Below are 16751 nucleotides of genomic sequence, written 5' to 3' on the forward strand. Positions count from 1 at the left end.
CAATGAAAATTATAGAATACTGAAGGAAGAAATTGAAGAAGATCTTAGCAAATGGAAACACTTCTCATGTTCTGGGATAGGCAGACAATTAATATTGTCAAAATGGCTATACTACCCAAAGCAATATAGATTCAGTGCAATCCCTATCAAAATACCAATAACATACTTCACAAGACCAAATTAATTTGAAAGAATAAGAGACCCAGAATAAATAACCAAAGGAATTATGAGCAAGAAGAGTGAAGCAGGAGGCATTTCAATACCTATTCTCAAATTTTACTACAGAGTTATATGACAAAAGCAGCTTGGTATTGGCATAAAAACAAACCTGAAGATCAATGAAAGAGAATAGAAAACAGAGGAAAACCCCACAGATACAGTCATCTGATCTTTGACAAAGGAGCCAAAAACATACACTGGAGAAAATATAGCCTTTTTAACTAATGGTGCTGGGAAAACTGGATATCCAAATGTGAAAGAATGAAACTAGATAGATAGATTGCTATCTATCTAGGAGTTTCCTCTAAAAATCTTCCACGACTCAAAGTGGATCAAAGACACAGGAATTAGATCAGAAATTTTGCAAACTCATAGAAGAAAACACAGGTCAATATTCTAATATTTAGGCATAGACATTGAGTTCTTTAGTAAGATTCCTAAAGTTCAAGAAATAAAACCAAGAATCAGACAATGGAATAGCATCAAATTAAAAAGCTTTTGCACAGTAAAGGAAACAAGAGCATAAAAACAGAGCCCAGCCAGGTGAGGTGGCACACACCTGTAATCCCAGCAGCTCAGGAGGCTGAAGCAAGAGGACTGTGAGTTCAAAACCATCCTCAGCAAAAGCAAGAAAGATACTAAGCAACTCAGTGAGAACCTTTCTTTAAATAAAATGCAAAAAAAAAAAAAAAGGGCTGGGGTTGTGGCTCAGTGGTCCAGTGACCCTGAGTGCGATTCCCAGTAACTCCCCCTGCCAACAAAAAAACAAAGAGAGAGGGGAGGGAGGGGAGAGAGACAGAGGGAAGGGAAGGGAAGGGAAGGGAAGGGAAGGGAAGGGAAGGGAAGGGAAGGGAAGGGAAGGGAAGGGAAGGGAAGGGAAGGGAAGGAAGGGAAGGGAAGGGAAGGGAAGGGAAGGGAAGGGAAGGGAAGGGAAGGGAAGGGAAGGGAAGGGAAGGGAAGGGAAGGGAAGGGAAGGGAAGGGAAGGGAAGGGAAGGGAAGGGAAGGGAAGGGAAGGGAAGGGAAGGGAAGGGAAGGGAAGGGAAGGGAAGGGAAGGGAAGGGAAGGGAAGGGAGAGCCAAAAAATTGGGAGAAAGTCTTTCACATCTACCTTTCTGACAGAAATAATATCAGAAATCTTAACACCAAATAAGCAAGTAAATAGTCAATAAGTGGGCAAATATATGAAAAACTTTCTACATATTTAGCAATCAGAGAATTGTAAATCAAAAACTACACTGAGATTTCATTTCATCCCAGTCAAAATGGCAAGCATCAAGACTATAACAAGAAATGCTGGTGAGGATGTGGGGGAAAATGAACACTTATACTTTGTTGGTGGGATTGCAATTTAATACAAGCACAATGGAAATCAGTAGGAGTTCCCTCAAAGGACTCAAAATGGAACTGCCATATGACCCAGCTATCCCACTGATAGGTATTTATCCAAAAGAACTAAAATCAACATGCTATAGTGATACCTGCATTCCAATGTTTATGGCAGCAAAATTCACAATAGTCAAGTTACGGAGTCTTCCTTGGTATCTTTCAACAAATGTTGATAAAGAAAATATGGTATATATACACAGTGGGGTTTTATTCATCATAGAGAAGAGTGAAATTATGTTATTTGCTGTAAGTGGATGAAAGAGGAGAATATCAAGCTAAATGAAATAAACAGAACAGAAAGTCAAAGGTTGAATGTTTTCCCATATGCAGAAGCTAGAGAGAAATAAGAAATAAACAAAAGAGATCTCAGGAAAGCATATGGGAGAACACGAAGTAGACTAAGGGAAGGGGTTTGGGAATCAAGAGGGAGGGAATAGAAATGGGAAAGAGAAGAAGGTACTCAGGAATGAAACTGGCAAATTATGCTATATGCGTGTACAAACATAGCACAACAAATTCCATTTTATGTATAATTATAATGCCCCAATTAAAATAAATAAGTAGCAGGGAGACTAGTAGTGCACAGGAGGAGGAGAGAAAAAGAGGAAGCACTGGGAAATGAAATGCAGCAAACTCTTATGTGCATGTATGAATGTGTCATAATGAATCCCACTATCATGTAAAAATATGATGGACTCATAAAAATGTAAAAAAAAAAAGTAAAAAGAGTTTTCTGCTTCCTGTTCCATGTGTTCTTTACCTTCTTATCTGTTTTATTTGTCTTTATACTTGTAATTATTGTAGTCTATACATAACCTAAGTATTTAATCATTTATTTTTAAATTTGCCTTTTCAACTGGAATATAGGCTCCATGAGGCCAGGGAATGTGTCTTATACATAAATTCAATCTATGTCTCTAAAACACTGAATGCATTAGGAGCCTCTCAATGGTTGTCAAACAGCTGAAGTAAATGACTAACATGATACAAACTGCATAACACTTGGTATATTACTTTTAGGGGCTTATAAACTTGCATGGAAGAAGACATATTCACAACCATTACACATACAATTGCCTCAGTCACTAAGTTTTAAAGTGGCTGTTGAAATGAGTGATACATTTTATTATATTCAATCAAGAGTTAATTGGTAGATTTCCAAATCCCTTTGTGTATATTCACTAAACTGAGAACAGAACTAAAAACTGTTAATTCAATCTGATTGGTTGGTCACTGGAAATCAAATTATGTCTTGTGAATCAGGAGACACTTAGAAAGAATACTAAGAATATGCTATATATAATGTGATTAGTAGACATTTCTTTTTATAGATTTGCTAGTCAGTGAAATGTACAAATCTAATTTAGTTGCATGGCTTTTCTATTACTTTTATTTCATAAAAATTAATAAGGGATCCTAATTAGAATAAGTTATACTCCATGTATGTATAATATGTCAAAATACACTCTACTGTCATGTTTATCTAAAAAAAATAACTTAAAAAAATTTTCAAGAAGACATTGCTTTGAACCAGGTTCCTGCATTGGGACTCAACAGGTCAGACTAAAAATCAAAATGGAGTCACAGAGGCTTACATGCCATATCAACAAACAAACAAATTATCTCTTCTGAAAACCCGGAGGGGAGGGGAGGGGAGGAGACAGGAGAGAGAGAGGGAGAGAAAGAGGGAGAGTGCAAGCAAGCAGAGCCAAGTTTCCTAAACAGGCCAACTTAGCAAGACCCTGTTTACAAAAAAAAAAAAAAAAAAAAAAAAAAAAAAGGCTGGGAATATGGTTAAGCAACAGTCAATTCCTGGTACTAAAAACAAAAACAAAAACCACAAAAACAAAAGTAACCTGAAGTAACCTGGTGTTAACCAATTACTTATTTTTCTATTTTCTATCTCCCCTGTCTTTGCCTTACAAAGAAAGTAACTTTGAGATGACCAATTTACTTCACGTTCTTCATTTCTGCTTTCTTCCACCCTTCTCTGCTTTTACAACTCCTCACTGACCAGCCCACTGGAGTACTTATACTATTTAATGGAATGAAGTGCTGGAAAACAAAACCAATCAAGATCTTTAAATTTGCCTTTTTTTTTTTTTTTTTTAACAATTTCATCATTTGAACAGGTACAAACATGCTGTGAGAAGAGAAGGAAATGGTTCCATCAGAGCCTGAGGCTCACATTCCTGAACAGTTCCTTCAACTTTTACTCAAGCAAAGGAATGAAACTTATCTCCTTCTGCCAGGCATATTGGGGAAATGGAGCAAATAATAAAGAAAATAAATAAAGTGAAAGTGACACCACCTCTGCCACATTGTGAGGCTTTTGAATGTATATATGCAGCTGGTACAAAGGTCAGTCCCAACTTTGAGCCTGGCTAGATCAATGAAATGGTTCTGAATCCTTTTTTCATCAGGAGTGAAAAGGAAGCCATGTCTGACTCTTTTAAAACAACAACAACAACAAAACGGCTACCTAAATTAAGGCAGCAAGTAAAATTATTATTCGCTTAATGTTTTATACCATTAGCATTAGTTTTGGATAAATCTGTCACATGCAGATACAATGTCTCAGGCACTTGCACAATGGACTTATCACTAGGTATGTGGCTTTGAGCAAATTACTTCTTTTTTTTCAGTTTCTCTATTAAAATCAATTAATCAATAAATAAATGTGTGAAATACTGCATGGATGTTTGGAAGAATATATAAGACACAAGAAAACACTTAGCATATTACCTAGCATGTATTAAGTATTTAATGAATACAAAGCATTACCTTTATCCATTCTGTATCTACAATTTTCTAGAATTTCTTTTGATAAACATATTCCCTCTCCTCTTTTTAGTAACAGACTATCCAGTTCTAGGTAGATTCATGGTTACTCCACAAAAGGCCACACTTGCCAGCTAGGAATGGACATAATTCTAAATTCCATTCCATGGGATATGAGCAGGAGTGTGGTGTGAGACTCCCCTGAAAGAAAGAATCCTGCCCTCCAGGCTCTCTTCTCTCAGGCTAAGATGTGGATGTGAATATTTTTTAACAAGTGACACAAACACCACCCTAGGGAATAGTGGATCAGAGAAGAAGGTGCTGTGATGCTGGAATAGCTGACATGCACTTTCCTCCTCTCCAGATCTTTTATCAGCAGGGACACTCAGGGACTTTTACCAGCAGGCTCAAGAAAAATAAACGCTCTATTTAAGCTATAATGACTTGATTTCTGTTAAAGTGGCCATATCAGTTGAACATAGCCTGACTGTAATCCCAGCTACTCCAGAGGCTGAAGCAGAAGAACTGCAAGTTCAAGGCTAGCCTCAGCAACATAGGGAGATCCTTTCTCAAAATAAAAAAAAAAAAAAGACGTGTGATGTGGTTCAGTCAAAAAGCATTCCTATGTTCAGTGCCAATAACCACTCAAAAAAGCAAAAGTGGCCAAATCAACGTTGTAACTAATATATTTACTTAATTTTAACTCATAAATGCATATAGTCAAGCATCTTGATATGCATGACCATTCCTGTCCATACTGATGATCATTCATTTGATGCTAAATCCTTGTTAAGGGAAGACAACCTCCTGCTGCCTAAATTATAACACCAGTCACTGGTGGTCTCTGGGTCCAGGAAATGGATACTTGGATGACAACTAACTCCAGATGAACTGGTTGCAGCCTGCCAGAGAGAGAGCTAGGGCTTTCACTCCTATAAACATAATAATGGACCACCAGGTTTTGAAGAAGCCAGATGGAAGTGGAGGCTTCCACTGACAGTGTCCACCTACCAGTCTGAGGTAGTTCTGTAGCATCTGAAGAGGGATCATGGATGCATAAGTCACACTACTGAGACAGCCTTCTTGGGGACCTGTATAAGAAACAAATATAGAGAAGGAAAATTAGCTCTTCCTTGTTAAGTAGAGATGGTCAAAATGCAACGAACCTATCATCAAAGAAAGAACATGTTTGTGGACATCTATAGGCAGAGCTGACATTTGGTCAAGAAACACCAATGCGCCATCATTTCCCTGAAAGTCTCCTAGGTGACAGTAACCCATGATGAAAAAAATCAAGAGTACTCTTTGGAGGTTGCCTGAAATTGGGGAAGGACTAATTGGTGGGGTCCTCCGGGAACCTTTTTTTTGGAGGGGAGGGTACAAGGGATCAAATCTAGGGCACTCTCTCACTCAGCTATATCCCCACCCCACTTTTTATTTTTTTTTATTCTGAGACATGGTCTCACTAAATTGCCAAGGCTGGCCTCAAAATTACAATCCTCCTGTCTCAGTGTTGCAAGTCTCTGGGATTATGGGTTTGCCCCACCACTTCTGGTTATCTCTGGGTTTTTCTAATAAAAGGTACAATGACATTAGCAGAGCCAATGGTCAGTGTGATATCACCTGAGAATTCGGAGACATGGCTTTTCATTTTTCCTTCTCTTAATCAAATGTTTCCAAACAACAACAACAACAACAACATTTAATTGCCTCACAGTGGGAGTGTCGCATGCATGACTAGAGGAGGTAGGACAACATGCAGACTGTGAACCAGTCATGAAGCAAATACTCCTTGAATGTCACCTCAACTTGGAACATTGTTACCTGACAGAAGCACAGTGACCTGCTCTGCCTTGTTCTTTTTCATGAAGTCCCATGGGGACTGGGTGAAGCTCTGACCAGTGGACCACGGCATATTTCCTAGTTTAAACAAACAAAATAAAATGTCAAGGATTACTTAAAAAGTAATGTTTTCATAATGCTAAACACACATCCTCTGTGAGAACTCAAAGGAATCCAGAGCTTATGTTGTCCACAGCACAAACAGAACATGTTACAGGCCACACAAGGGGTGAACTCTCTAAGAATGTTTTGAAGGTCAAAAGGAAGGTGTCCAATTGACAGACTTCTTAAAAGTCATCCTGAGAAGGGATTGAAAAAGGTATCAAGAAAGCAAAAATACAGACACATATTTCTAGAATCAAGTTCTCAAAAGCAAAATGCTCATAACATAAAAACCATTTCTGGATTCTTCCAATGTCTGATTCACAAAGCCCAAGCACTGTGGATGAGATATCAGATCCTTTATGATTTGTCCCTGAATCCCTTTCCAACAAAAAGGGATTCCAGGAAAAAATAAAAAGATAATTTCAGATGCTCAGAAAAGGGCTAGCTTTCTCAGATTCAATCCTCTGCTAACTTCTGTTCAGAAGGGCTTCTACTTCATGCATGTCTTTTCTAGGGAGGGATTAGCATTGAGTATTTTTTCATCTCTACCCTTCCACAGACCACTTCTTTCAAAAGTCTATTTTCAGCATATTCATGCATATACCTCATCAAGAATTCTGATTGTTAGCCTGATGTTCCTTTAGTCTAGCTATGCATGTATGTATGTATGTATGTATGTATGCATGCTATCTATTTATGTATGTATGTATGCTATGGATACATTAAAATCACCTGTAAACACATATTAATGATAATAATATTATCATTACCAATTATCAAGTGTCTACAGCCAGCCGTAAGTACTTCTCCCACAACACTCAAAGTTTTTTCACTTGAAATGCTATTACAATATGCTACATTTCTGTGACAAGCATGAACACTGGAACAATCTGGCCTTAGCATCCATTATTCTGTTGACTAAATGTGTTCTTCACCGTCATCTATGACTTATTTTTTAATAAAAATTTTAATTGAATAACAATGCTATACTAATAATCTTCTTAATGATCATGCCAAAGACCCATAAAATCAAGTTATCACAAATAATCTATTCTAAAATCTAGTGCTAATGTATATTTTGAAAGTGAATTGGCATATATTAGTGCACAGAATAATATACTTTCTGCTATAACAAGAACAATATTCTTTCTGATATAATATTAATAGGCATTTAAAAGTTCACCCTTCCCACAGTCTTGACCATTCTATTCTAACATGGAAAAGAATCAGACAGACTGATTTGAATCTTGTTTTGCTCCTTAGTTGTGTGACCTGAGGCAAGTCCTCTAATACCTAGTTAGTTGCACAATCAGGCTACTGTAAAAAACATTTATAAAGCATCTAAAATAGTTCTTGAAAAAGAGGCTTCCCATGGATGTTAGTTCTTCTGGCCCAGAAGATAAGAAACTAATCAGAGATTGCAACATTTTTAGGGCACCTACTATGCTCAGCAGAAAGAAAATCTCATCTTCTAAGTCCTTCAGAGTCTCTTTTGCTGTGTCTCTCAAATAGAAACAACAAGCTACCACTTTGACTCATCCCATGTGGGAGCTTGGAACGTATCTTCTTTAAAGCATTTCCAACCCTTGACTTCATTAGGACACTTGTTTTGGAGGTAAGATGTTAATGTACCCCAGTGCTCCTGGCACAGCTAGGGAAATTAGGGGCTGTGTTCAGAATTTGTGTTTTAGCAAGCAGCTGTGGTGTGGTTGATTTCTTGCATTTATCTAGAATACAAGTGTAATCACAAAGCCTCATCAAAGGCTTTCATGTTCTTTACTCTCTGGTGTTATTTGGGGCATAAAAGCATTTTTTTATATTAACAGGCTACATTATGTAATGGCTACGTTGTGAATATTCAAGATTCTCAGCACTGGCAGTTGCCATAAAAGAGCACTAAATGTGCTGAATCAATGAACTGAGTATCAGGTTATGATGCCCACAAACATAAATAAAGCCAGCAATTTAACTGTGTCTCCACTGTAGGTCCGATGATACCTAGCGTGATGGATCGTACACTGTTTGCACTGAGGCCGATGTCGGAGTCCGTAGTGTTATTAAATGTCATGTCTTCCAGACGGCACCATCCATCAGAAGAGATTACTTGGAAATGATTTGTCAGGGCTTGATTCACTGCTTTTGAAAAATCATCCCATGATGTCTGTTTGCGGATATTTAAAGCACATATTGTGTTTTCACATTCAAAGTCATCAGAACCACAGTTGCCTGGTTGAATCTCACCCAAGGAAATCCTTAAGGGTATTTTAAGAGCATCTGTTAGAAGATTAAAGAATTAGAAGTCAAAAACAACAATAACAACAACAACAACAACAAAAAAAAAAACAAACTTGACAGGAAAAAAAAAACAGCAAAAGTATTACATAAAATAAGCAGATATGAACATTTAAAAAATAAATTGAAGGACAGCTATCTTTTTTCTTTAAAGACATTAAATTGAATAGTCTTATACTGGAGTAAAGTCTGGTCTCCCAATTTCTTCACAGTCTCTTTGGAGGTATCCTGTATGAACTGTTTATCTTTCCTTGTACCTTTAACCTTTTGTACTCCACTGACTCCCTTTGAGTTTCAAATCGTTTTTTTTTTTTAAAAATCTAAGAAAACTAGAGCTCCTCCTTGATCCTGAATTCTATCTATTCTCCTTATCTTTATAGATAATATGATGATCAAATCAGGCAATAGTTATACAGGCCAGAAAGTTCATGATGGCAGCTTGAGAATTCTTCTGAGCTTGGTCTGAGCCTCAGGTTTGGCCTTTTCCTACTTGTATATATTTGGTGAATTGCCTTGAAATTGCTATACCTCAAATTATTCTTTAAAAACAACTAAGTAAACTTCTGTTTGAAATGGATTCAACACATTATTTGTTACATGGCAAACACTAGTAAATATTGGATAAATGATAAAAATGCAATAGGAACTTCTTAAGTGATCTTTCAATTTCTCTGACAGCACTTGACTGAGGCTCCACCACAGTGGGTGCCATCCCTGTGCACTTGTTTTTGATTTAAATTATATGTTTACTAAGAGTCATTTGTGTCTGTTCCCAGATCTTCTATGTCTGTTCAACTCATTACTGCAATTAGTGAATTTAATATTCCATAAGCTGATGACATATGAGTTACTGTTATTATGAAAACTAGGTTGAATGCTTTAGAGACACTTAATGGAGTTACTAAAAATATCATTTAATAAGGTATAAATGAGAAAACTATATGCAGTTATAAAAAATGTAATAATCTCTGGACAGACAGTATCTTTGGTTTACTTTACAAATGTGTTTGAGTACTCAAACGCTAAAAATCATACATGATACATTAAATGTACGTTTTGTTCTAACAAGAATAGGTAAAACTCAGAAGAACAATACTAAAGACTAAAACTCGGTGAAAGAATTACTTTGCAAGATTTAACATTACAATGCTTTATTTAAAGTATATATTTTTATGATCCTTTTCTAAAACTGGCTTTCATTAGCTGACCAGCTATTGGATTATTTTATCTTCCAACTGTCAGTTCTTACTTATCTTTCTTATCAGCAGCATTTGATGTAAGTGACCTCTCTCTGCTTCTTGACAGACTCCTACTAGCTTTCCTCATTGCTCATTCTTTTCCTTGATGTTCTTTCTTCACTATCTCTCCACTTTTTCCAGACTTCTTAATGACAGAGTGATTCAGAGAGTTTTATTTTAAAATCTTCTACATTCACTTCCTATTATATGCATCTGAAATGTTTCCCCCAAAGCGGAAAGTGTCGAAGGCTTGATCCTCAATACAACAGGGTTCAGGGGTGGGGCAATCAGGAAAGTCCTGAAGGCTTTGATCACAAGGGCTTTGATGCCATGAGTGACTGAGTCCACTGAAGGATTTATATTTTGATGGCATAATCAGGAAGTGATGGAAACTATAGGAGAAAGGGCCTATTTGGAGGAAGTGTGCCCTGGAAGATGATATCTTCTCCCTGGTTGCTCCCTCTCTCTTTCTGCTTCCTGGCCACCATGAGCTGAGCTGAGCAGCTTTCTGCTGCCGTGATGTTCTTCATCACCTCAGACCCAAAGCAATGGAGTCAAATAACATGGACTAAAACTTCTCAAACCTTGAGCCGAAATAAATCTTTCTTCCCTTAAGTTGTTTATCGCAGGTATTTTATCACAGCAACAAAAAGCTGACTAATACACTTACTTAATGATCTGACGTAGTCCTATGACTGAAAATATCATGGGTAGACTGTTGACTTTCAAACTTACATATGCAACTCCTACTCATCTTCCAAAATTCCTGCTGGCTTGACATAGATAGCCTCCCAGACATTTCAGATTCATACACGAAAAACTAAACTCCATATCCTCATCAGCAAAATCTGCTTCAACCTCTGACAACCTTCCTTCTTGTGACAGCAAGTCCATCCTGCCAATCTCTGAGGTTGAACAACTTAGAATTAACCCATGAGTTCCCTCTCTCACACTCCACATTCAATCCATTAGTATGTTCTGCCACTTTGATATTTCACACCTCCACAACCCAACCAAGTACTTCTCATTACCTCATCTGCTCCCATCCTAGGTTGAGCCACCATTACTGTCCCCTCACGTGGAATACTAGAGTCACATCCTAAATGATGGCCCTGATTTTACCCATGACTCTGTATGGTTTATTTGCAACAAAGCAGCCAATGACAATTAAAACATACATTAGATCTGTCACTCTGATGGCTACCTTAAGTCCTTATCATGACCTATAAATTCCAACAAGATCAGGCCTCCAACCTATTCTATACTTTCTCCAACCTGTTTCCTGATTTTCTCTCATTATTCTAACCCAGTCACCTTGCCCTTCTTGCAGTTCTTCAGAAATTACCAGTTACCTCGAACCATTTGAGGACCTGCCTGAAAATCTTTACCTGAGATATCTATATATCTTCACCTCTTCCAAGTCCTTGCTTAAATGTTTTACCAGGAAGGCTACCTTCATGACCTTTTTAAAAATTAAAATCCACACCCAATCCCCCTTAGTCTTCAATGGCACATCTCACTATCTCATATTACCATGTAATGAATTATGTTTATTGCTCATTTCCTGTCCCTTAATGTTAGAATAGAACCTTCATGATTGGGGGTACAGAGTGGGAGAGTATTGGGGATTAAACTCAGGGGCACTTGACAATTGAGCCATAGCCCCAGACCTATCGTATTTTATTTAGACACAGGTGTCACTGAGTTGCTTAACATCTCACTTTTGCTGAGGCTGGCTTTCAACTTGAGATCCTCCTGCCTACCAAGCCACTGGAATTACAGGCGTGCACTATACCCTGTGGATAACAATCTTTTTTTTTTAACTCTGACTTATCCCATATGGTCGGGAGAGTGACTGACACTTGAGGAGCTCAATACTAAATGAATGAATAAAGGGAAGAATTCTGAATTTGTTTTTTCCCACTGTCTTTCCATATTATTCACTGTTTAAAATAATGAGTTTCTGGATTCAGAATGCATGAAACTTGTCTCCCTATGAGCAGCAACTTCCTATTTGCCAAATGTGGCTGTTTCTTTTTAACCCTTATACCCTAGAGAATTTGATAGTACTGAATTACTTCTTCCTCTCAGAGATAGTCTCCTAACTTCTTTTCTAATTTTGCTCAGTCTTTTGAGTCAGTTTTCCCTTCTATTCGGCTTTGGGGGTTCCTCTGGGCATGGCCTTTAATCCCCCTTTTTCCTCACCCTACACTTTGCCCCATCTAACAGCATACCTATGCCTTGATAACCATGACCCTCTCCTCCAGCCCTGCTCCCACTAGCTAATTCTGGCCTGTGTTCTTTCTGACTTGGTACCAGTCATGTGCCCCCTCCTCCTACAGCATCCTACATAAGATGTTATTTCTACATTTCTAATCTCTCACTTACTTACTTGCTTATAATCATTCTTCAGAATTCACAGCATTAAGTCAAAACTTACCCACAGGATTGAGTCACAAGGAATATAAGGCCTTTTATGACCTGACTCTAGATTGAACCCAAGGACACTTTAACACTAAGTTAACCCTTTTTATTGTTTAAGACAGGGTCTTACTAAGTTGCTTAAGTCCTTAGTTGCTGAAGCTGACCTCGAACTTGTGATCTTCCTGCCTTAGCCGCCCTTGCTGGGATTACAGGTGTGCACTACATGCCTGCCTCTATATTATTGTATTTTTACAGTTCATGTATTTTTTCCTTCCTTGTGAGATAAAATAATACAAATCTATGTATAAGATTGAAGGTTAAAACATTATTTTAACTTTTAAAATTCTGTTCATCCTTGAGTTATTAAAACAGCTGGTAAAATGGATGGGTTGGGAAATAATCTTGATATAAGTCATAATATTTTATTTGACCTGGCATTCCATATTCATAAACCCACTAGTGAGCCTTTCATGAAATGTGCTAAGGAGACTATACTTTTGGAGCTGAAGGGGACCCAAGAGATTATCAATTATACATAGATACATAGGCAACCAGGCGTCAGGAGAGAACCCACGTGCCTCTCTCAGAGGATCAGCTGATGCAGAGTACCCAGTGGGATTTCACCCACCCTGGCAAATCTAACGTCTAGAACAACAACCTAAGTGAGAAGAAAAAAAGCAATTAATATTTAGAGAGCTCTCCTGGATTAGTCAGTAGAATACAAGAAAGATCTAGCATTATCTGAATGGCAAGTTGTTCTGTAATGTCATTCTACATGGAAAGAAGAAATAATTGCTATATCTATCATCAATAAAATGTTTTTGCATTAGCAAGGGTTCAAAAGAAGTTAACAAGGGAATGAGAAAATTGTACTTGCAATAATGTATTTCCCATTATCCCAAAGGCCCCTGAGGCATAGAGGGAGGATGAGCAACCAGCTTTGAATGCCACTCACTCAGATTCTCCAGCAAATGCTTGCAGTCATCTGTGGCAACATCATGCACAGTCCGATTGCACTTGTCTCTCTTTTCCGGCTCGAGCCCTCCATGCCTACACAAGATTTCTAGGCAGTTCTGCAAAGACAAGACCTCTATTACCTTCACGTCAAAATGAATTAACTTGAGTGCAAAATCCAAAGGAAAAGCCAGTTGCTTGTGGCAAGCCAATCAAGAATTCACAGCTAGAAATCTTATTTCAATTCCAGCAACCCAAATAACCAAACCGGTCTCAGATTAATCTAAATAATGTCTAGAACTGAAAAGCAAAGAATGCTTCATTTATGTAAGTTTTTTTTTTTTTTTTTTTTTAAATCTGTGCTGAGGATGGAATCTAGGACCTTAAGCCTGTCAGGCAAGTGCTCTACTACTGTATATATTCTCATCCCAAAGAGTCCTTCTTTTAAATGGGAGTCATTGCTCTCAGGGAAGGCTCTTAGGTTTGAAGAATAACAACAAAAATTCTTAGGCTGGGGTTGTGGCTCAGTGGTAGAGTGCTTGCCTGGCATGTGTGAGACCCTGGGTTTGATCCTCAGCACCACAAGTAAAAAACAAAGTAAAAAATCCATTGATGACTAAAAAAATGATTAGCTCATTAATTGCTGGGTTTGCAGAGTGAAATTAAGAATGAAACTGACTTTTCAAGTACCCTTTCATGGTAATTTGATAATATGAAGCAAAAACACTGCTATCATTGGATGCTCCCTATTGCCTTCTAGACTACAAACTGCCTTCCTAAAGTGCAGGGCTCCAATAATTCTTTCCCAGAGTTCCCATAAGCACATTTGTAATTTGAGAACTTATGCCGCCCTACTTACTTATTTTAAAAACATGAACATCATGGTTGAGTTAAAAAAAATCATTCCCAATAGATATTAATTAAAATTATGTTCCTTTTTTCAGCTTTTTGTCCTACTAAGCTGCTTAAGGAAATCTTCCTTCAAAAACTATCAGTAACTATTACGTGAAAGGTCTTAGTCCTCATAATTCTTCAAATGCAAATTACAAGACAATATACATATAGATGTAAGTTTCATACTTTATATACAACCAGAGATATGAAAAATTGTGCTGTATATGTGTAATAAGAATTGTATTATGCTGTCATTTATTTTTTTAAAAAAATCAATTAAAAAAGAATTTCATAACAGGATATTATATCAGGGTATTTAACAAAAAAATAGTTCTACTAGAGCAACTGTTACTAATTCATATTTTGTATACTGATTGTCCACAAGAATATGTAGAAAACTGAATAAAACAGAAACAATGAGAAGGAGCTAAAAACTAAACCAAGTAATGTCCTCCTCCTCCTCCTCCTCCTCTCATTCTCTCTCTCTCTCTCTCTCTCTCTCTCTCTCTCTGAGTTGTGCTTATATGGGCATGGATGGGACTGACACTTCAGACAACACAGTAAATCAGGCAGTCTGCAAAGCCTTCTCTAATCTTCCTAAGCACCCTTTTTTTCTGCTGAGTAAAATAAATTTTTTCTTTTCTAATATAAAATGTTTTTCTTGAAGTATAATATTCACATAGACAACTACATAAGTGCACAGGTTGAAGCACTATCAAAAGGGAACAAACCTGTGGAAGGAGCACTTTGTTCCTTTCAACCTCTAGCCTCTCATCCCCATAACTTCTGTTCTGATGTCTAAATCAGCGATTGGTTTAACCTGTTTTTGAATTCCATATAAATAGAATTGTACTTTAGGTATACTTTTATATTTGGCTTCTTTAATTCAACATAATGTCTTTAAGATTTATCCAAGTGTTAGGAGTGGTCATAATTCAACTTGCTTTTTATTAAAAAAAAATATATATTACTAAATGGTATTCCATTACGTGAATACTTATCCATTCTCTTGTTGAGGGACATTTGGGTCCACTATGAACACTGCAATACATGTGCTGTGGTCCACAAATATTGAGTATATGTACTTGTGCTGAATCACTAGGGTACAGGTTGTGGCATCTGCAAGAGCTTTTGAAAGTGACTGTACATTGGTACTCCCATGAGTATGTGTGAGTTCCAGTTGCTTCATATTACCTCCAAAACATACTTTTAGATGCAATACTGAGTTCACAGAAAAATATAAGAAATCTCTAAGTCACACACAATAATAATAATAAACTGAAATAAAGTGAAATTTGAACAGAAAACCAGTGCTGGTCTACAGCAGAGCTGATACACAGAACCTTTTTTGGACAAGAGACTAAGCACTGGTACCTACATGTAAAAAAGGGACTCAATCAGAGAGACTGTAAGAAAAATAAGCCTGTCTGAAAAGGGAACTTACTAGAGCATTTGTTTCTTATTGCCTGCTCCTACTCAGATTGGAGGGATCTCTAAGACTTGTCATCAAATTTTGGCTTTCATGAATCTATCTATGGTTTAGATTTAAGAAATCACTGTTTATAAATTAGCTGAATTCAGTCAAATGTATAAATAACAGTTCTTATCAAGCTGTTATTACTAATTATATAAAACCAGCAAATGAATAAGGTAGTTACTGCAAAAGACACACAATATTGATTGAGAAATTAATTCTAAGAGACTTAAACAATACAATCTGAGAACTAAGTTTTGTTAATTCCCAAGATGAGAAGAGATAAAAATAACACATTCGTTACACAAGTTAGTATTAGTAGCAAGAGTATAAGGGTCAAAACAGACCTAGATACTAATCCTAACACTACAAATGATAATATCTATAGCCAATGGTAAATCTTTTGACATTTTCTGCTGTAGTTTCTTTATCTGTGTTTCAAATATCTGTATCTTATAGGATTGTTATATGGCTTAAATGAAAAGATGCATACAAAGCTCTTGTGTTTTTGGCACATATTAAAACTCACAGTATTTATCACCAGCCCTCATTTATTAAAATCAACATCATAATCACTAATTGGAAAACAAGTACTAACAGTACTATTAGTTAATTGATTAGATGTTACAAGCACATGACAAATATCACTAGTATCAAGATGATTCTAAATGATGTTACTTCACATTACAAACAGCAATGACAAAAGATGCAATATACATTTGCAATTCTCCTGAATTAAGGTTCTTTGATTTCTGACTTTCAAAGTGGGTGGTTTCTAATTTTTGTCACACTCAGGTAGGGCAGTGACATTCTCTTAAAGGAAACGTGAAATGTCAGTGCTCAAGGGTAATGCATATCCAAACACAGCTAGCTACAAGGGGGAACTCTACAGTGCTATGCTGATTCTGTAGGGAACATAAGGGAGATAAAAATTTTGACTCAGGTGGCACTTAATAGCAGCAGCTACAGCAATGATTTGAGCACAAGTTCTAGGCACTGTTCTGGCACTTTGCAAGTAGAGACATGCATGGCTTAAGGATGGGGATACATTCAGAGAATGTGTTGTGAGGCAATTTCATGTTGTGCAAATACCACAAGGAGTCCTTCTACAAACTCCTATGGCTATGTTATCACTAGGCAA

General features: G+C 37.1%; 1 protein-coding gene across 3 annotated transcripts in view; it reads right to left on the bottom strand.

Annotated features, from left to right (window-relative positions):
- The window catches only part of Cttnbp2 (cortactin binding protein 2), a 145820-nt gene that overhangs the window by 36212 nt on the left and 92857 nt on the right, over positions 1-16751 (bottom strand). For all 3 annotated transcript variants that reach the window (XM_058572125.1, XM_046422433.2, XM_046422434.2), the window contains 4 exons: positions 13244-13361; positions 8333-8608; positions 6212-6307; positions 5399-5478 (listed from right to left, as the gene is read on the bottom strand). In XM_058572125.1, the coding sequence (XP_058428108.1) occupies positions 5399-5478; positions 6212-6307; positions 8333-8608; positions 13244-13361 (570 nt within the window). The remainder of the gene's footprint in view (positions 1-5398; positions 5479-6211; positions 6308-8332; positions 8609-13243; positions 13362-16751) is intronic.

The sequence above is a fragment of the Marmota monax genome, unplaced genomic scaffold (genome assembly GCF_021218885.2).
Source record: "Marmota monax isolate L192 unplaced genomic scaffold, Marmota_monax_Labrador192_F-V1.1 WCK01_AAM20220418_F8-fsc00027, whole genome shotgun sequence".
NCBI classification, from domain to species: Eukaryota; Metazoa; Chordata; class Mammalia; order Rodentia; family Sciuridae; genus Marmota; species Marmota monax.